Source organism: Podarcis cretensis (assembly GCF_951804945.1).
Source record: "Podarcis cretensis genome assembly, chromosome: 4".
NCBI classification, from domain to species: Eukaryota; Metazoa; Chordata; class Lepidosauria; order Squamata; family Lacertidae; genus Podarcis; species Podarcis cretensis.
The window spans coordinates 67,784,763-67,807,381 of NC_137173.1; the positions used below are offsets into that span (position 1 = coordinate 67,784,763).

The 22,619-nt window shown below is 41.7% G+C and overlaps 1 protein-coding gene across 1 annotated transcript; it reads left to right on the plus strand.

The window, feature by feature from the left end:
* The first annotated feature begins 233 nt into the window (after window positions 1-233).
* Window positions 234-22,418, plus strand: ACE2 (angiotensin converting enzyme 2). The gene is made up of 18 exons (XM_079972613.1): window positions 234-530; window positions 3,965-4,123; window positions 5,488-5,581; window positions 6,709-6,852; window positions 8,278-8,390; window positions 8,739-8,847; window positions 8,963-9,060; window positions 10,173-10,342; window positions 10,832-11,058; window positions 11,885-12,029; window positions 12,600-12,698; window positions 13,917-14,039; window positions 15,217-15,389; window positions 16,649-16,707; window positions 17,903-18,003; window positions 19,552-19,677; window positions 20,314-20,508; window positions 21,313-22,418. Exons 1-18 carry the CDS (start codon window positions 348-350, stop codon window positions 21,410-21,412), a joined length of 2,418 nt encoding a protein of 805 aa, XP_079828739.1. The 5' UTR covers window positions 234-347; the 3' UTR covers window positions 21,413-22,418.
* Window positions 22,419-22,619: the final 201 nt, after the last annotated feature.

The window sequence follows — 22,619 nt, forward strand, 5'->3', positions numbered from 1 at the left end:
ATGATAACTAGCTGTTATCATTGACAGGATGTTGGGGAAATATTAACTATAAGTAAAAGCCTTTCAAAAGAAAGCCATAAAACACTACAGGTAATTATGCCTCTCCAGAGTTAATTATTCACTTTTGCATACTTAATTTTTTATTTTTTTTAAAAAAACAAATACCTACACACCTATCCTAGGGTTTGCCTTTTTGCTAGTTTAAAGGTATAAAATGCCCAGTAGATAAGATTCTGCCTCTTTCCTCATAGCCAACCTACATCTGAAGGCTGATGAGACAAGCGCTAATAAGGAAGCCTTCTTGAAGGAACCTTGTTTATTTGGTATTTCTTGGCCCAAGAGGAATTATGTTGGCCCAACTCTGCCTTATCTGGAGCTTGGCTCTTCAGACTGTAGCAGGGGATGTGGTTCAAGAGGCTACAGATTTTCTGATGCAATTTAATGCCCGTGCAGAAGACCTGTCTTATGAAAATTCACTTGCTTCATGGAATTATAACACCAACATCACGGACGAGAATGCCAGAAAGATGGTGGGTACCTTTGACTAGCGTTTGTTATTGTGTTTAGGAAATGAACGGAAGCATTGGAAAGATAAAACAATATACAGTATTATAAATAAGTTGGAATGGTGAATGAAATAAAGGACTAAGCCTATTTAGGCAGGATGCCAGTGTGGTGTAGACACTAGAGAGACAGACTAGGACATGGGAGGCTGGGGTTCGAATCCTGGAAGCTCACTGGGTGACCTTGGGACAGTCACTGCCTCTCAGCCTAATCTGCCTCACAGGGTTGTTGTGGGGATTAAATTAAGAGGGGGAGAAACTTGTACACCTCCTTGAGTTCCATGAAGAAAAAGGTGGGGTAGAAATACAAATAATAAAAATTATTGTTATTATTATTATTATTATTATTATTATTATTATTATTGGGTGGGTTTAAACATTATATACTGACTGAGTACTTTGCCAATATTCCCGTTTTGTGGCTTGCATGAATTGAGACTGAAACCCATTTCCAGATGGGCAACAGAAATAAATTATTATTGATTATTAATCATTAGGTAGAACTTTATTTTATTTTATTAAGAATTGTGTCATTTCCAGAATTCCCCATAATGGAAGACAAACTTATTACACAAACTTCAAGAAGGATCTCAGCTACAGTTTCCTGCCCCGTGTGTGCCTCTCACCTTCTAATGATAAAACTTAAGTTGCCACCTCAGCAGCGGTCAAGCACAATCCTGCAAATGTTAGCGGGGGGGGGGGGGAGCAAATTCACTAAAATAAGATTCACATTAGTTTGTGAGCCATTAGCTGTTAAATGAGTCCCATTCTGCTGCTTCCAATAGGAATGAGTTTCTAATAACTTGCTAAGTTGGGTGTCAAACATCTCTTACCCTTGGAAATGTGTTAAGAATAGTTTGAAGATTCCTTTCCAGTATCTGTTTTCAGCAAACAGTGGTGGCTGGCTATATCTCAGCCTGTTATCACTGTACAAGTTCCATTATATATCCATCTAAAACCAGAAGCCATCTTAAGGCCATGTGGTAAAATGGTTTAAATGCCATCAGTGAATAAATAGGGACCACGATAGCCGCCTTCTCTCTTAAATCGAGCCAAGCCCCAGTCATTCTTTTATAAATTATTCTGGGAATAATGTTTTCTGACATTCATTTCACTAGATCCGTGCCGCTATTTATGAACACAGTCCCTCTTGTTTCAGCTTTGGATCTCCCAATTTAATTTCCAGTTTGGGATTTCTGACTGCATTTGACATAGGGCAGTTTTAGTTTGGCACATTTCCCCCCTCTGTTTTGATTGCTAATGAAATGACCTACATGTTTAGCAACACAAATTTCCATTTCAATATAAAAACCTAACAGAAGCGTGCTGAGTCAGGCCAAAGGCCCATCTAGCCCAGACTCTGTGTTCTCACAGTGGCCAACCAGATTCCCATGGGAACCTGAAGTGATCAGTGCTCTTCCCACCTGTGATTCCCAGCCACTAGTATTCAGAGACCTATTGCCTCCAACAGCAGAGGTAAAACATAGTCATTGCGTCTAGTAGCCACTGATTTTATGCTGTTCATCTCAGTGAATCATATACATAGTGGTACCTCAGGTTACATATGCTTCAGGTTACATACGCTTCAGGTTACAGACTCCGCTAACCCAGAAATAGTGCTTCAGGTTAAGAACTTTGCTTCAGGATAAGAACAGAAATCGTGCTCCGGCGGCACAGTAGCAGCAGGAGGCCCCATTAGCTAAAGTGGTGCTTCAGGTTAAGAACAGTTTCAGGTTAAGTACAGACCTCTGGAACGAATTAAGTACTTAACCTGCACACACATACAAATTTTATAAATAAATAGAATAAAGTGTCTGTAGGAGAGGGGGTTATTGGTTTGTTCTTGTTCTTGTTTTTATTATGCACTTTGTGTTCTCATTTTGTATTTTTGTGTTGTGAACTGCCCTGTAATCTTTGGATGAAGGGCGGTATACAAATTTATTAAATAAAAAAACGAATATATTCATGCATCAGCTGCTGATCCAGAGGTTGGAATCTCTCTCTCTCTCCCTTCCCATCTTTATTGGTTTTGGAACAACACACATCTGGAACACTTGATACTTACACATAGAGTTGCCACATGTCCTCTTTTTCCAGGACACGTCCTCTTTTTCATGGGTAGGTGGTCGTCATAGCGATCCATAGTTCAAAGCAGAAGTTGGCAAATGTATCCTCTCTTTTTTGTTCTTCAAAATATGGCAACCCTACAACATAAGTAGTGATCCATGGCTACTGTGCATGCTCAGTGATCATTGGGCTATCTTTGTTAGTGGCAGCTAGCCCTTTAAGGGTTTTTAATGCTTTCTACAGCAAGATCAATGCACTCCTGTAAAACTAAAAGGAGTCTCTTGAGCATGTACAGACCTCCCTCCTTGTTATTTAATTGCAATATTTTGGCTCCCTTTCTGTCAACACCAATAATTTTATAGTATAAAAATACTGGCATAATAAGCAGTTCTAGATGGGACCGAGAGGAAGGCATATCTTCCAAATGTCCCTATTTTCCAGGGACACTTCTGGATTTAGAGAAGCCTGTCCCAGTTTCTGATTTGATCCTGGAATGTCCTGTTTTTGCCTTAGGACATCCCTGATTTCATGTTGGAGGGAATTGAGTTATGTGACCCTCAAGCCAAGGAGATAAGTAACCTCTGAAGGCAGCCCTGTATAAGGAAGTTTTTTTAAAAAATGTTTAATGTTTTATTGTGTTTTTTTATATGTTGGAAACATACCCAGAGTGGCTGGGCAACCCAGTCAGATGGGCAGGGTATAATAATAATAATAATAATAATAATAATAATAATAATAATGGAATAGGATGTCCCAATTTTCATTGGAGAAATGTTGGAGAGTAGGGGAAGGTGCAGAGTAAGTTCCAAGAGAAAGGCAGAGAATAATTTTACACTTTGCCAGGAACAAAGGACAGCTTAGCCCAGAATGGACATTCTTTTGACCCTGCTTAATGAATGCCAGAGACTGCAGTAGATTAACAGCAACACTTTTATCGCTTAAAAGAAGTGACACATCAGCTTTAACAAACACAGAGATTCAGATCTTACTTGTGCTCCAGGGCCCCTCCTTTTTATTGCACATTCGTGATGATTTGTGCTCACAACACTATAGGGGCAGTCATGCACAATCTCAGTTTCAATACTCTTTGCGCCTACAAAAGTTTTGAGGCACTCAGTTCTGTCTGCGCTGACTGGCAGATGCTCCTCAGGGTTTCAGGGGAAGTGTTTTCCCACCAGTCCTACCCAGAGATCCCAAAGATTAAACTTGTGACTTCCTGCAGGCAAAGAGGTTTTCTACCCCCAAGGCTATGGACCTTCATCTGTTCCAACATTCTAGGCATGCCACACTTTCCTGCAAATGTATAATTCATAATTCAAATGGATCTTTTCCAGAATGCAGCGGGCTCCAGATGGTCAGAGTTCTATGAAGAAGTCTCCCAAAATGCCAGCCGTTTCAATGTGGATGACTTTTCCAATTATGCTCTCAGACTCCAACTTCAGTCTCTACAGAGCAAAGGGTCATCTGTATTGCCTCAGGAAAAACAAGGCCAAGTATGTTGCTAAACGTCCCTGTTGAAAGCAATTCATTACATGGTGGTTACAAAATAATTGTTGTTGTTAATTCATTGTCTGGTAATATAAACTATGTGCTGTTATGGAAACTTACACACATTCATGACAAACTATGCTGGAAAACTGCAAACAAGTACTTTTCAGTTTGCAAAATGACTATTTCAGTTCATAATTTCCTTAATTTTATTTATTTTATTTTTTTAATGTGCAGTCCCTGCTTAAGAATGGGAAACTGAGAGAAACAAAAACTGATTCTTAGGGCTCTTTTGCTATCACCTGTAAGCCACGATGCCATACAACATTATATATAATTCTCTATTCCTTATCAAAGTATTTAATGAGGCTTACACTCAGGTAGATGTGCTTAGGATCACAGCCTTAGGCTGCGATCCGAAACACACTTACCTGAAAGCAAGCCCCATTGAACCCTGTGGGATTTCAGAGTAACGTGCAGGATTCTGTTGTCAATGAGGCATTTATTGCTTCCTGTCAGAAGGATAGATTGTTACCTATGCCTTTAAAAACAACATTATCACTGCTATTTTGTAACACACACACACACACACACACACACACACACACACACGTAAAAGGACTGTGACTTTCAGCAGTTCCCCTGCTATTCTTCCCATTGGCTGGATCAAGCAATCCTGTTGGTTATGGTCTATCATAGAGCTAGGAGTGAGGAGTCAGAGGGATTAATTCTGTATCTGAAGTAATACAATGAGGCAAGCTTCCCCATCAGCTGTGATTCTAGAGCTAAGAATGGGTTGGGAAGACCACAAGCAAGCACAGGCTGCTGAGTGACGCTGGCAAAACGGTTCTGCCAATCCAGTTGACAGAGAGGCGTGCAAGCGCAAGGGACTATAACTCTCCATGTCACCGCATGTTATGTTTCCATTAGTATTTTTAAAGACCTGTAGAAAGCCACTTGCCTGGTTACTTGTTGTAAGAATGAACCACCTCTATCCAGGCAGGAAAGTGGAAGAGGGTTCTTCTTTTGTTTCAAGCTACCCATCATGTTTGTTAGCAAATTGCCTAGTAAAAAATAAATAAATCGTCAGCTTACAGCCCTGCTGAATTTATATGCAGGGCTGGTGTTTCAACATCTGTTCATTCAAATCCTTGATCCACCTACACTAAGGTTACCATATTTTTTCCCAATGAATCCAGGGACACTTTTCAACTTCAATGGATTTTGTATGGGGACTGATTTGTAAATCCGGGGACTGTCCCCGGGAAACACGGAGGTCTGGTAACCTTAACCTACACCACTGCCCCCTTTTGGATAAATAAAGCAGTGCTGTGATCTCTTGTTAATAGTTTTCTTATTTAAATTGCAGCTCAGTGCTGTTTTAAACAAAATGAGTACCATCTATAGTACCGGGACTGTGTGCAAACCAGATGATCCTTTTAAGTGTTTTCCCCTGGAACCAGGTACGGTATAAACAACAAACATCTCCTCCCCATAGTCGCCTTTGACTGGACTTATCCGTCCAGGGGTCCGTTACCTTTTACCTTTTTACTGCTAAAACAATAGTAAAACTGATGAGAAAGAGATTCTGTACTTCATGATAAGCATCATTTCTCCATATGGCCACCTGGTGTATCAATGTAAGTGGAACCAAGTAGGAGAGCTGGGGCAGAACATAGGGTGAGAATCCCAGTGACCTAGAGGGAGGACATAGACTGAGGGGGCAGCTATGAGGAAGTGACTTGGCAAGCCCCACAGGGAAAGAGCTGGCGGGACGCAGAGTGGTACACAGAGTAGACCTATTACAATGAATGGCTATAACTTGGTCATGTTCATTCATTTCAATAGGTCTACACCAGGCATAGGCAAACTCGGCCCTCCAGAGGTTTTTTTGGCCTACAACCCCCATGATCCCTAGCTAGCAGGACCAGTGGTCAGGGATGATGGGAATTGTAGTCCCAAAACATCTGGAGGGCCGAGTTTGCCTATGCCTGGTCTACACTGAGGAAAACTTAGTCAAATGCCAGCATCTAGGCGTGATTTTGTTCTGTGAACCGCCCTGAGACCTCCGGATATAGGGTGGTGTATTAACTCAATAAATATTAGTAATAATTAAATAATAATGAGGGGCTAAGTGAAATTGCCTGTCAACAGTACGTACCTGGATGGTAGAGTGGGCAGGCACGCAGGACACTTGGTTGGTCCCATCCGCTTTGCTGAGTTATATTTTATTTCTATTTCCATTTTAGTAATTATTTTGAGATTTGCACATGCACATATAAATTGGATTATTCAAATGTTCAGCAAATCTATGTTCCCCTTTTTTTCGCCTGTCACATCCACTGAACTCTTAAACCTGCAACCTTTTATTGGGATGAATGTGTTTTTGGACCTATTCATGGAGGTATCTCCAACACCGAGGGTTGGCTGGCTGCAGCTCCTTACGGAAAGGACACTTGGTGGCATGTCCAGCTTTGCTGCCATGTAATCTGTGATCCTTCCATATTCAGAAGCTGCGTCACACCAGGGCAGACTGTTTGTCCATCTGCTGCACTGTTTCCACTTCAGTAGTATGCTTTTATGGTGACAGGTTTGGATGAAACCATGGCTGTCAGCACCAATTACTTAGAAAGGCTATGGGCTTGGCAAGGCTGGAGAGCTGATGTTGGCAAGAAGATGAGGCCTTTATATGAAAGTTATGTCCAACTGAAGAATGAGGTTGCAAGAGGAAATGGTAAGTTGCACTTCACGAAAATGGCTCCCCATGTACATGTGATCACCAGCAGGAAATTAAATTATTTCTCTTACTTGAAGCCATGTTTACAGTGGCATATGATGAGGCTGCACACTAGAATTTTTAAGTTTGTTGAATACCTCAGTTATTCTTCCTTTTCATAGATTGCTAGGCTTGTATATAGTTACATACTCCTCAATTCTCCAAGTACCGTATTTTTCGCTCTATAAGACGCACCAGATGACAAGACGCACCTAGTTTTTGGAGGAGGAAAACAAGGGAAAAAATATTCTGAATCTCAGAAGCCAGAACAGCAAGAGGGATCGCTACGCAGTGAAAGCAGCAATCCCTCTTGCTGTTCTGGCTTCTGGGACAGCTGCGCAGCCTGCATTCGCTCCATAAGACGCACACACATTTCCCCTTACCTTTTAGGAGAGAAAAAGTGAGTCTTATAGAGCAAAAAATACGGTATATATTCTTTTCTTTTTTGGCAATTTGTTTTATATTGTGTTGTGAAACTATATTGTTATATATTAGAAGTAAGCCACCCTGAGTGGTTTTCTTTTTTCACTAGAAGTTCAGGATATAATTTTTAAAATATAATATATCGGTAAATCATCTTTGAGGGTGCAACGTTTATCAGCATTCAGTTTCCTGTAAGAAGGCTTATAGCATTTTCTAATATTGTCATTCATCTGCAAAAATACAGGCTGAGCATAGATGGAGGCGCATCGTTTAACACTTCAGCAGACAAATCCCAAATCCAGTGATCCCACAACAGCTTTCTAGGGGAACAAGCAAGAGTTCAGTTCTGTGACTCTGCCCTTTCTCTGACTCATTCCTCTTCCAAGCTCAAAACTTGAGTCTGACCTCTTTACACAGGCACTAAGTTGGGTTACCCCATTCCTTACTGGGGAGAGGGGAATCCCATTTGGATATTTGCTGGGCATTAAAATCCATTAGCATAGTATTTATTTCCCATGACAACGTATCATCTCTTATTTACCTAACAGAAAATATGCCAGCAGTTTTCAGGCCCATTAACCATCTGGAAGGTCATTTATTCCAACCCTCGTCTTAATTAATATGATGACATGCTTTCTAAACCAGTCATGGTCTGATCTCCTATTTTTCCATATTGTTCTTAAAAGAGTGGAAACTTAAACCTTGCTATCATGTGTTCAGAGCGACATAACACAGTGCAAACAACAATTAACAATTCATTATCCTTGCCCAGGGCCATGATATTTCAAATGGGGACTTATTTGATTATTGTGTATAATATATCATCCTTAACAGGCACAAAGAGGTCTCCACATATTTTAACATGGCCAGCATGAATTTGGAGTTGTATTGGATCAGAGCCTGCAAAATGTGCTTTATGTTAATCTGGTTATGATGACTGATTGTTTGGCTGCTTTTCAGGTTACGCTGACTATGGAGCTTACTGGAGAGGAGATTATGAAATACAATTTCCAGCAGAGTATCAGTACAGTAGTGACCAGCTGATTGTTGATGTGGAGCGTACATTTGAAGAAGTAAGATTACATTTCGGAGCGTGGGGTGGGTTTCGTTTTGGGTTTGTTATGTTTTTCTGTACAGAGGCCTGGCTCATTCAAAATATGACTTTAGTCAGTTTGCTATCAGAAAGCTTCTCTGAATCACGCAAATCATTAACACACGCAAGGAAAGGCAGCAGTTATGAAGCTCACTGGGTGAAACTGAGCCATGCTCCAGCCTAACCTACCTTCCCCCATGTTGTTGGGAGGAAGGGCAGGATACAAATGGGATTATTATTTTTCAAGCTCGCCAAAATGGAAACATGAATGAAATAACACCCAATGTGAAAAATTAAATAGAGCTCCTCTCTGTGGTTTCCCCCCCAGATAAAACCTTTGTATGAGCAGCTTCATGCCTATGTAAGGCATAATCTCCAGAGGACCTATACCTCAGGCCGCATTGACCCAAATGGATGTCTTCCTGCTCATTTACTTGGTATGGAAATGTTGATTTAGTAGCCACGGCTGGCATGGGTCTCTCTAGGACCCAACTTGCAGCTTATAGCTTATAAATTTTGTATTTATTTGTAATTCTGCTTTTTCTGTTGAAGGTGACATGTGGGGTAGGTTTTGGACAAATTTATACCCCTTAATGGTTCCTTATCCAAATAAACCAAACATTGATGTATCTTCCGCCATGGTGGAGAAGGTAGGATATGCACAAATTGTCAACTGATTATGCTCAAACAAATACATTGCAGTTTAGGAACATGAATTTTCACCCTGGACTTCAGCTCTGAAAGGCAAATTCATGGTCTTATGGCTATGCCATTAGCATTTATTAGTCTTTATAGTATATCTCAGTTCTCAGAGTACTGATGCTTATGTAGTCACAAGAGGAAAGTATCGAATTGGGGAAACCCCACAATTTGCAAAAATACAAAACATCTGGAGAACACACCCTCAAAGCAGGGATGGAGAACCTATGCTCCTTCAGATGTTGTTGGACTCCAACTCCCATCATCCCCAGCCATATTACTATTACTATTATTATTAATTATTATTATTATTATTATTATTATTATTATTATTACATTGCTTGGCCAGTTGTCTGGGATGATAGGATTTGTAGTCCAGCAACACCTGGAGGGCCATAGGTTTCTCATTCCTGCTAAGGAATTCGCCCTCCCCTCAAACAACAACAACAACAACCTAGCCAATGAAGCCTGATCATGCTCGGTGACCACAGAATGCTGGTTGACTGTTAGGAGAGGAAACAGAAAAACAGGTGGGAGAGGAAATGGAACAAAGTATCCAAAATTACAACCTTTTTGTTGCATGTACATCTTGTATAACTGTCACACTTTCCTTTAGAGCTGTGCATGGCATCTGCTGCTTTTATGGCTAAGCCAAACACATATGGTTGATATCTTCTAATACATTCTTATGCCTCTGGTGTCTTCCTTTTCCTTTTCCTAGAACTAATCACTCCTGCCCCTCAATTCTTTGACATGTTTTACTCAAGAGTAATGACTTCTAGGCAAGCCATAGTTATTCGCTGACCATGTTACTTAATGTAAATACCAGATGGGCAGGGTATAAATAAAAATTAATCATCATCATCATATCATCATCATAATCATCATTGTAAAGGGTTATAAACTCACCAGATTAGCTGAGCCAGAGAACTGCATAAGACAGGAGGTTGCTGAAACCAATGTGGCTTTAAAACTAGAATAGTAACAAAATAGAAAAAGATACCGCTTAGCACTTAAGAAATTAATAATAGTTAATGCCTAAATCCTGACTTTTTTTTTTCAGAACTGGAATGTAACAACCATATTTAAAGCTGCGGAAAGTTTCTTCGTCTCGGTTGGACTCTTTGAAATGACTGAAGGTTTCTGGAACAATTCTATGCTTGTGGAACCCGGTGATGGCAGGAAAGTTGTCTGTCACCCCACAGCTTGGGATATGGGGAAAGGAGACTACAGGTACTGGAAGGCCCTAAGATCCCCCCCCCCCAACTTATTCCCATGGAGCATTTGCATACAGACCACAGGAAAATGAAAACACAGGTGCTTATAGGACTGGAGGCTCCCCTACATATTGTTAAGTCCTGATATGACAGTTGTCCTTCAATTTATATAAAAGATAAAGAAATGGTAAGATAAGGAGATAAGGGGTTTGCATTTGGATGTGGGAAACCCAGATTCAAACCTCTCTATGCTTACTGAGCAGTAAAATCACTACATGTCAGCAAAGAAAGCATTTTTTAATCTGCCCTGAGTACACTGTAGGAGCTTTCTCACCCACCCACTAGGAACAGCAATTTCTAGGTCTAAAATCCATTAGGAGCCCAATTTAAAGCTTGCCCATAAAAGAGTAAATTGATGGTGAGGACACCTGATTCTTCTGGACAACCAATCAAAGCATTACCCAAAAAATTGATGCAGTTTTGTCTGAACTGCATTTGTCTGCAGGATCAAGATGTGCACCAAAGTGACAATGGATGACTTCCTGACAGCACACCACGAAATGGGGCACATTGAATACGATATGGCCTATGCCAACCTTTCTTATCTGCTAAGAAGTGGTGCGAATGAAGGCTTCCATGAAGCTGTAGGAGAGATCATGTCCCTTTCTGCAGCCACCCCCAAACATTTGAAATCTCTTGGCCTTCTGGAGCCCACCTTTCAAGAAGACAGTGGTGAGTTGGTTATGTCAGGACGATGTTGATGTCAGCCATTTTGGTACAAAATGTTCACGGCAAAGCAGTGTGACTGAAGTAAAAATATTGGGAGCAATTTGCAATACTTCAATAAAGTGTAGATTTCAAAACATTTTCAGTATTATAACAATATTGTTTAGTTTGTGTTTTGAAATTAATTATTTGTTCTTTGGCAAATTATTAACCACTCACCCTTTTCTGTTGCTTTTTAAACATTTCTCTCTGTATCATCATCATCATCATCATATATTTATTTATACTCCACCTTTTTACTTCATGGCTTACAGATTAAAAACAAGAACTGCTAAAAACATAGAAAAGGCAATCATTTAAATGCAATTAAACACTGATAGAATTAAAACTATATACATATATATCCGTTTAAAACATTTAAAGCACGATTTTAAGCATTCATGAATTGTTCCCCTACAGCCTTTTTGAATCAAAGGCCAGTATTGCTATTTATTTTTATTTAAATTATTTTTACTGTACTCTTCAACCACAAATGTTTCTCTCAGAGTGCCTTACAATGATAGTTAAGAAGGCAAATCCAGCCTTCAGGCTAGGAAGCTAAAAGCCACTGTACTCAAAAAAGAAAAAAAATTGGGAGGAATGGAGACGCAAAAAGCCAACCAAGGCACTGCTACTTCTTCATTCCAAGCATGGAAGCTTCGTTGAGGGGATTGGGGGTGATTTTTACCAGCCTTTGCTTTGCAGGATTAGAACTGCAATGAAAGTTTGAATCGGCAGCTCTCAGGAGTTAAATTCTCTCTACATCCTGTCAGTTGGCTGTGCTCTTTTCCAGAGACGGATATAAATTTCCTGCTGAAGCAAGCACTCACTATTGTTGGAACGTTGCCTTTCACTTACATGCTAGAGAAATGGAGGTGGATGGTATTTTCTGGTGAAATTCCAAAAGAACAATGGATGAAGAAATGGTGGCAGATGAAGCAAGTACAAGTTTATTAATAATCTGTTGATAACTCAAATTCCCAAATCAAATAATGGATATCGTACATTGATTGGGGGGGACGGACTCCAAGGAAGTCCAGTAAGTTCTGTTTCCGTTATTAAAAAATGGCAAGACAATTCAAGCCAATACCCCTTGTTCTGTAAAGGTTGCTTATGAATTTTTATAGTGCTTTGAAACTAGTAAGTAAAGGGAGTTTATCAGGCAGGCTGAAGGCTCCCTGAACTTAATTCTTGTTTGTTTGTTTCATACCTGACCTAGAAGAGAAGGTTCCAGGGTGGGTTACAATAATACAAAGTAGAATAATTTATTAAAAAACAAATAAAACAATTCCAGTCAAAAGCAACACATTTAGGTCAAATGCAAATGGGAGAGGTGGAGTTCCCACAAAACATCTTAACAGTCAATGTACCTCAGAGTACTAGCAAAAGTACTGCTGTAAAGGAGGGCTGCTTCAATACACTTCAATCTATTGGAGATGCACATGCCTTTAAACCTCACATCCTTCTCTAATACTGATGGAAACTCCTGACATTCTTCTTCTCTGCAGGCGAGAGATAGTAGGTGTGGTGGAACCAGTGCCCCACGATGAGGAATATTGTGACCCTGCAGCTCTCTTCCATGTAGCCAATGACTACTCTTTCATAAGGTATGTCAAATGAGCGCCTTACTCCTGTTATTTGACCTTAAAAAGGTAAAAGGACCCCTGACCATTAGGTCCAGTCGTGGCCGACTCTGAGGTTGCGGAGCTCATCTTGCTTTATTGGCCAAGGGAGCCGGTGTACAGCTTCCAGGTCCTGTGGCCAGCATGACTAAGCCACTTCTGGCGAACCAGAGCAGTGCACGGAAACGGCGTTTACCTTCCCACCGGAGCGGTACCTATTTATCTACTTGCACTTTGACGTGCTTTCAAACTGCTAGGTTGGCAGGAGCAGGGACCAAGCACCCGGAGCTCACCCCGTTGCGGGGATTCGAACCACCAACCTTCTGATCGGCAAGCCCTAGGCTCTGTGGTTTACCAGTTATTAAACAAACCAAAAAACCCTCTGCTATTGTATAGATTGCTTTTTAGAATACAAAGAGTGGGTCTGGCAACAAAATGTGGCAGCATATCCTCTGAATAGGCGCCTGTTCAGGGTTCCAGCAAACATTCTGCTGCCCTCTCCCTTTTAAGCACTTTTGTTTTCTAACTGACACTTAGCATCCTGTAGCTACTACACATGCCCACTCCTCATTGGAGAATTTCTGGAGGTGGTTCCACCATAAGGCTTTTTTAAAATTTATTTTGTACTTCTGCAACATTGAAGGCTCCCAGAGCATGCTGATATGCCCCCCACATCCAGTTTCTTGGTTGGCCTGTTTTGCCTCCAGTTCAGAAGGCACTCAACCACCAGAGCTCTTTCTTAGCAATTTCTGTTCTCACTTCAGCACCTGCATACAGAAGGTCCCAGGCTCAGGTTCTGGGGGCTCCACACACAGCTAGGAAAAACACCTCCCTGAAGACCTGCCACCATTCAGAGCAAATGGTACTGAGACAGATGGACAAATGAACTGACTTGGTATACAGCTGCTTCCTATGTTCCTAAATTAAGGATAATACAGCTGCCTTTAGACTTCTACTCATTCCCTTTGCATCTCCATCTCTTCATTATTCTCCATTGCCCAGTTTAAAACCCCAGGTGTTGACAGGGATGTGTAATTCACCAATGTCCAGGTGCTGAGACCACTAGGCCTGAGCTGTGGTTTGTTTCCTTGAATAAAGATTAACTCAGGTGATATATTGTTTTGTTGTTGTTGCTGACCTATGCCTGATTTAAGCCCTGACAAATGATTTGTCCCTTTTTCCCTTCTCTCTCTCTTGCGCTAGATATTACACGAGGACAATTTACCAGTTCCAGTTTCAAGAAGCACTTTGCAAAGCTGCAGGCCACACAGATGAACTTTACAAATGTGACATTACTAATTCCACAGCAGCTGGTGACAAGTTGGGGTAACAAAATACTGCATAAAACCTGGAAAGAAAACATGCCCTATATTTTAATTTCTCCTTAGGGGAAACTCTGATATGGACTGGACCCCAGTCTGCCTCCACTTGAAAATCTGGGCTGCTTTGCAAAGGAGAGCTGGGAGGACTTAGCTTCCAGCAGAGAAATCAGCAGATGATAAGAGAATAATTAAACCTTCTCTCATCTGCAATTTCCTCCTCTTGCCCAGATGCCTTATGGTAGGAATGGGCAGGCTTGCGGGATACACTTTCATTGGGGTTGTTTTTTTTACTAGATCTCTTGAGATCACATGTTTGCATAGTGGCTCAGTGGGGCAGATGTATGCTTATATTTTATTTTTTTATTTTAAAGTAAAGCTACCACTGAGTACACATTTTGTCCAAGAGTTTGTTTTTGTCACCAGAATAACGGAGATCCACTCTTGGCTTCTCCACCCCACAAGCATCCTTCATTTCAGCAGCCAGAAATGCAGAGAGAGACTTTTTATTGTTTCTATTGTTAAATAGCCGGAAGTCAGAAGCATATATAGTTGATAGATGGTAACATAAAGCCTGCTTTCTGCAGGGGAACTCAGTCATGCGGCCCATCTGGTGGACTGCCTATCAGCTGATAGATGGTCACTTCAAGTCTCACTTGGCTTGGGTAATATTTTGCAACACTACCAAAAAAGAAATTGACCACCAGGTGTCACAGTAACACTAGTGGATTGAAAGGTGGGCAGGACCCAGCAAAGCTGGGGGAATCCAGGATATAGAGCAGGGGCCAGCAAACGTTTTCAGCTGGGGGCCGGTCCACTGTCCCTCAGACCTTGTGGGGGGCCAGACTATATTTTTTTTGGGGGGGGGATGAATGAATTCCTATGCCCCACAAATAACCCAGAGATGCATTTTAAATAAAAGGACACATTCTACTCATGTAAAAACATGCTGATTCCCGGACTGTCTGCAGGTCGGATTTAGAAAGCGATTGGGCCAGATCTGGCCCCCCGGCCTTAGTTTGCCTACCCATGATATAGAGTTAAGAGAAAGCATGGGCTTCATTTTTAGTTGAGAATTTCATTTCGGTCCATCTTCTCTATATGGTGCCACCTTGTGGTCTTGGAAGTCACATAACAGCAAGCATGTGGATGGTGTTTCATGCTTACTTCTTTATAAACCATAGGGCCATGCTTGCCTTAGGAAGATCACAGCCTTGGACCAAGGCATTAGAATCCGTGACAGGAGAGAAGACAATGAATGCAACACCTTTGCTCCACTACTTTCAGCCTCTGCGGTTGTGGCTGGAGAAAGAGAACGCTGGCAGACGGATTGGCTGGGATACAGCCTGGACTCCATGTAGGTTAATGTTGTATTGGTGGTGTGAGTTGTATATGCACAACTAGTTCTTGCCTTCACCACCTTTCCCCACTGTTCGATCATCCCATGGAGAGCACTGAGAAAAGCAACAACTCCACCAGCAATTTTCAAGGCTGGACAGATCGATTCCATTGCCTCAAAGGCTGGGAAATTGTGGTATACAAAAAAAAAAAAAAAAGGGGGGGGGGGAGATCCATTAAAATACAGAAAGGCAGAATGCAACACAATGTAACAGTAAGATCAATACTAAAAAATATAAGTAAAAACATCCATGAAAACACCATAAATTACTGGGTGGTAAAAACAAATTCATGTTTCAAAGGCTCATCTGAATATCATTTTTTGAAAGGCATCTAAAAGAAGGCAGGTAGGATTCCCGCTGCTGGATGTCTATTGGCAAGGAGTTGCACAGGGCACACCTGGTACAGGCCAACCAAACTTCAGCACCAGAGGGATCCATTTCAGAGGAGATCAGTGACTGGAGATTGAAGTGAAGCATTAACAGAACCACTCTCAAAAATCAAGGCAGAGATGTGCTCAGAAGTAATGAGAATTTGTAGGTCAGGTCACATGAAAGTCTCTAGCATTGATAAAACTCTACAATATCTTTGTAGCCCAGCATGTGGTCTCTGCTGATGGATGCAGCATAAACTAGTGGCAAGATGTACATCGGGCATCTATGACGAGAACCAAACACACAACCATCTCTGTATAATAATGATATATGTTGTGGTTGTACACAAGCTATCAAAACACTGGCAGTGCTTTTTTTTTTTTTTTAGCATTAGCTATGTGTATGTTGGGATGCGGGTGGCGCTGTGGGTTAAAACACAGAGCCTAGGACTTGCCGATCAGAAGGTCGGCTGTTCGAATCCCCATGACGGGGTGAGCTCCCGTTGCTCGGTCCCTGCTCCTGCCAACCTAGCAGTTCGAAAGCACATCAAAGTGCAAGTAGATAAATAGGTACCGCTCCGGCGGGAAGGTAAACGGCGTTTCCATGCGCTGCTCTGGTTCGCCAGAAGCGGCTTAGTCATGCTGGCCACATGACCCAGAAGCTATCTGAGGACAAACGCCGGCTCCCTCAGCCAGTAAAGTGAGATGAGCGCCGCAACTACAGAGTCGGCCACGAGTGGACCTAATGGTCAGGGATCCCTTTACCTTTACCTTATGTGTATGTTATGGAAATGAGTTTGGAATTCTGTGTCAAGACCTGTTTGTTTTACTTCATTTTAATCCAGATTCTGATTATGCAATCAAAGTGAGGATCAGCCTGAAAGCAGCACTGGGAAGCAATGCGGTGAGTAAATTCATAGGAAGATGATCTTATGATGATATCTTATGAAATAACATGAACACAGTGTTGGAGCTAGGGGAGGGCAGGAAGGGTGGATCATTCCCAGGTAGCAGTGGGCCTGCCACATTCCTCCTGAGCGCCCTCCAGCTGGAAGGGATGCAGTGACTTGGACGCCCTGCAGGCCCAGCACTGCCCGAAAAAGCATGCTGGCTGAGGCTCATCTGGAGGGCCGCAGGCTCTGTGAAATTGCTCAATGGAGCCCCAGGTTGGGGAAAAACCAATTTAAAATGGCCACAGAATCGATATCCTGGTAATGTAAAATGTTCAAAAGTCACTCCAAGTGCAAATATGATTTCAAGCTCTGTTATCGAAATGTTAAAAGAAAGGCAGTTTAGGATGGGAGCAGTGAGGACGTTTTCAAAAATGAACAGTGAGGAATGAACAATACCAGCTATAGTGGGGGGAACAATCATTGCTCAGTCTCCTTTTCCTCCTTTGCCATTCCACATGCCCAGCATGACCCTAATAATAACTCTGCTTCAAATGTATTTTGTCTATACATCTCTGCCATCTTATTTCTGTATTTAATGTTTGTTTCCATCTCCAGAAACAGGTATGCACTTTATAACCACAGGGGTGAACTATGAAGGTCAGGAATGGAGATGAAGCAACTAGTAGGATACTAGCCTACTCCAAGTGTGATGCAGACTAGATTGGTTTAGGATAGTAGAGGCAACGTTCCCTAGAGATGGATGGTTCCCTCTTAAGTTCTTCATTTGTCCAGTCTTAATTTCAGTTCACCTGACTTCTGTATTAGTTTGATTTTTTTAAAAAAAGTTCTCATTAAAATTCAGACCCATTTCTATATGCATTTCTGCTTATATTCACCTTTCTGTATGCTATTTTGCCTAACAATGTGCATTTTTTGCAAGTTCTCCCCTCTGTTATAATGGATATTTGTACACTGTTCTCACTGTGAACAGAAATGTGATTTAAGCTTCTAGTTCTTAATTTTACCATTTATCCATTTCCCTATGTAGCACAAGAAGTTAATCATATGTTTGATTTATTAGCCAAAAGTATGCTATACATAAATCATATTAAGGCAGAGTGTTACTCCCTGCAGAGTCCATCTGTTTCAAAAGAGTTACTAGGCGACTGAATCTAAGTCAATTGGACTATTGTTTTGAATTTGCAGTACCCGTGGAATGACAACGAAATGTATTTATTCAAGGCAACAATTGCCTATGCCATGAGGAAGTACTTTTTGGACTACCAAAATGAAAGCATAGCATTTCAGTAAGTTAATTTTTTTTCTCATTTAGCTTTGCTGTGGGCAATTGCTACGCAGCACCTGAGAGAGTTCCAGATTCCCCCCCCCCCCCCACAACAATATCACAACCAGTTTTCAAAATAGGAAAATGCACATATTTCAGTGCCCTGGGAACATTCAGAATTTACCTAAAAGGAAGCCCATCAAGACAAGCACTTCTTCATCACAGGTCTATTCTTGACGGCATAGCTGCCCCTATGGTACTGCATTATACTTTTTACAGAAGCCAAGAGGAAGCAAATTCTGCTAACTTTTTAGTGTTCTTGTCAGGGCTGTCTTAAGCATATGTGGCGCCAGGGTGCAAAGATCCACCTGGTGCACCTCCCCTGGTTGCCCAGTCCCAGGCGCGCAGGAGAGCGGAGCTGGGCAGCTGCCTCAGTGTCTCGCTGGCTTGGTCGCCCCCGAACTCGCAGCACAGAGCTGCCCACAGCAGAAGAGCCAGCTGCAGTGCTCTGACCAACGGGTGGGCTCTTCCCCAGACTCAACTCTCAGGCCCCGGACTCTTAGCCTGGTGCCCCTGAGAGCCTGGTGCCCGGGTGCCCTGCACCCCTAGCGTCTATGGGTAAGACGGCCCTGGTTCTTGTGCTAGTGGAAAACAGAAGGCTCATAGCTTAGTGGTAGAACACATGCTTTGCATGTAAAAAGCCTCTGACATTTCTAGGTAGAGCAGGCAAAGATTTCTGTCTGAAATATTGGAATGTCAAAGCCACTGTAGACCAGGTGCACCTAACCACCCTTTTGCAAGTTTTTATCTCCTGCACCAAGACTCCACTGATTTTGATGTCAGAAAAAGGGGGGGGGATAAAGTAGATACAGCCCAAATGAGATTCTCTTTCCAGTCATTACATCAATCATTTGATGAGGGGTGATAATAACCCCCTCTTCTATGCTGATTTGCAGGGATCAGCAGAAGAGGGGGGAAGCTATGTGCCTGTGTGAGAATGTAGAGTATCAACAGGCACCACTGGGCTGTGGTCTCCAAAGGGCTAGGAAGAGATGAGTGTGGCCCTCAGGCTGGAAAAGGTTAGCCACCCCTGAGCCAGATGAAACAATGGTCTGACATGGTATAAGGCAGCTGTGAGCTTATGAGACCACCATCACACTTAACTGCACATTGGTTTTTGCTGGGGGAAGACCCTTAAAATGGTATATCAATACACTGTGCACATTAAAAAACCCCACACCAATTGAACTGCATAGATTTTGTAAAACGTTTTGCCACATGCAATGAGAGTTTTAAACCAGTGACTTTGGTCTTGCTAAGAACTCGTAGCCGTATAAAATGTGACTTAAGTTGGACACTTCTCAGGTGGAAGATGTATGTTTGGGTTGATGGCTAATTGAATAATTTGCCTAAGTTACCTGTGTATATGAAACCATTAGGTAATCTATGTGTACAATCAATATATTCCAATGACAAATATGGAGATCTCTAGGACAGCATATTGAGAAATATCTGCATGGTTTTTTAAAGCTTGTAATTCTTGTAGTAAAGACATTTTTCTCCCCATCAGATCAACGAATGTCCATGTAGGTGACGTGACGCCACGAATCTCCTTCGTTTTTACTGTCAGCATGCCCAATAATGGCACTAATGTCACAGACTTTGTTCCCAAATCTCAAGTGGAAGACGCAATCAGGTGAAATTTTTGCATTGCAAGGAATTAGCTTGCAAGTGAAATGGAAGAAGCGAGAGTGTAGAAGCTGGAATATTGGGGATATTTGGGGGGGACGGACTTGCAATATATGCCTGGCTTCAATCCTACATTCACTTATCTGGAAATAAGTTCCACTGAACTCAGTAAGGCTTACTTCTATATTGTTAAATAAACCCAGTAGAAATAAGTGTAAGCAAACATGGTTTGTCAATTTCCCATGAATTCAGTAGAAATAACAAACCATAGTTAATACAAATTCAGCTTTTAAATCAGCTTTCAACTGCAATTTCAAATATCGGATTGGCAGGCACCCTTGGATTCAAACATAATGTCAGACCATGATTTAACTAAATAAACCAGTTGGAAGTGGGGAAATTGCAGTCAACTTTGCAGTCAATTGCAGAAAACCAGGAGACAATAGTGAAGAGGATGAGAACGACACTAGAAATATGTAAACATTTAAGCCATTTTTTTCACCTTTCCTCTTTTTTTTTTACATGTTGCATGCTTTCTCACATCAGACCAGCTTCACATTTTAGTAGAGCGACAGGAAATATTTTTAAGGTGAATCCTTGTTTACACTGTAATTAGATTCCCACCCACCCCTTTATTTGGCAGATTGTCTCGAGGACGCATCAATGAAGCTTTCCAACTGGATGACCAAACTCTGGAATTTGTTGGTATTCCTCCAACACTGGCAACACCTTACGAACCCCCAGTCACCATATGGCTTATAATTTTTGGAGTCATCATGGGTCTTGTAGTGGTTGGAGTTATCACCTTGATCATCACAGGGCAGAGGAACCGAAGAAAGTAAGTGATGTTTTATAGGCAGTGCATCTCTTACACTGTACAAAATAACTCTGTTCTTCACCTCTCTATTGTGTGCCCTCTGGATGTTATTTACCATCAACTCCCATCATTTATACGGGTGGCACTGTGGGTTAAACCACAGAGCCTAGGACTTGCCGATCAGAAGGTCAGCGGTTCGAATCTCTGCGACGGGGTGAGCTCCCGTTGCTCGGTCCTGCTCCTGCCAACCTAGCAGTTCGAAAGCATATCAAAGTGCAAGTAGATAAATAGGTACCACTCCGGTGGGAAGGTAAACGCCGTTTCCGTGCACTGCTCTGGTTCACCATAAGCAGCTTAGTCATGCTGGCCACATGACCCGGAAACTGTCTGCGGACAAACGCCGGCTCCCTCGACCAATAAAGCGAGATGAGCGCCGCAACCCCAGAGTCAGCCACAACTGGACCTAATGGTCAGGGGTCCCTTTACCTTTTACCCATCATTTATGATAACTGGCTATACTGGCAAAGGCGAATGGGAGTTGAATCCACAGTATTTACAGGGGAGCACATTGGCCATCCCTGATGTAAGAGCTGGGAAAATATAAAGGAACCAAGTTTTGACCCGAATCTGCAAATTCTATTGTTTTCAGTCCCTGTTAGTGAATTGAATCAGCCTATTGAACGTAGGTGCTTGTCAGAATATATATACAGCTCATATTAAGTATAGCATTGCTTTTTCTCTAGTAAAAATTTCCCCTTTGTTGTTTGTGCATATGTTCATGGTTTTTATAGTTGAAACTCAAAAATAATTTTTCTTAATTCGCAGAAGAGCAGCAGAAAACCAGTTAGTCCAAACTGCAGCAGTCAATCCATATGAAGAAGTTGGAAAAGACAATCACGCATTTGGATCTGAAACAGCATTCTAAGAAGGAAACCAGAAAAGCTAATATATGTCTTATTTATCACTGTGTGTCAATGCCAGCAATACAACACACGGAACTGTATTGCTTCGGATTGTGTTTAAAAAAATATAAAGGCTCTGTGTATGCAGGAGCAGATGGACAGAGCACATCTGAGCAGCTAGTGCAGAACTGATTGCTGGTATTCACATTTAAGCAGAATCAATCACCTGTTTTCAGCAGAGAAGGCATGAACCAGAGACCTACCCTTCTAGGCCCATGGACAAATGAGCTACTCAGCCCTTCCAACAAAGTAATAGGCACCCTCAACGCTTATAATACCAACCATCTCTTCAGCATTGCACATGTGGCTCTTGCTCCAGGATATCTGAGTGCGACATCCTGAAATCCAGTCCTAGAAACCCAGAAGGGCAGGATACTTGATCAAGGCAAAACAGCCACACACATAAGTTATCAGGGCCCAGCTATGGAAGACAGTCAATCTGTAATTAGATGTCTTGTCTCTTCAGATGTTTGCAAAAATAACAGCGCATGCCCTTTCCCCTGATAATAATCTCCCTGCCCCTCATTGGGAGTGGCCATTTGCTCCAGCAAGGAACCCTTATGGGCATGGTTGCAAACAGGGGGAAACATCTTGAAATATTGCTGAGAACCTGCCATTCATTTAGGTGCATCTAGGTATGTCTCCATATTAAACTCTTGCTTTCAACAGTCTTTCATGAGTTTTTATCCAAACCAAATGCTGATATAGTGGATGTCGGTATAAGACAGTTAACCAGGTAGCAAGCTTGAAACGTCTTTTGTTTTTATAAAAGCCATTAGAGCCAGTTATGTGTTAACCTTGAAGCACTTATTTTTATTTTTATTTTAAATCCAATTGTAAGAACTGTTTTCCTTTTATTCTAATATCCACAGCTGCAGAGATTTGGTTTTAGCTTAACTAGAGACATGGGTATGAAAAAGTCCAAAAGAACACCGGTAAAGATTTTTCTAAGATTATCTCACATCTTGGGTAACCATTGCAAAACTGTATAGATCAGGAGTAATAGATTCATGATACAATAATCTGATTGTTGTGCACAAGCAGATGTTTCTAACTAAATGTTACTGCTATTTAGAGATGGGAAGGCCTGGAAACCCCCCCCCCCCGGGAAAAACCAGGTTTTCCCATGTTTTTCCCCAAAGCAGTTTCCCCCCCTGGAAAAAATGGAAA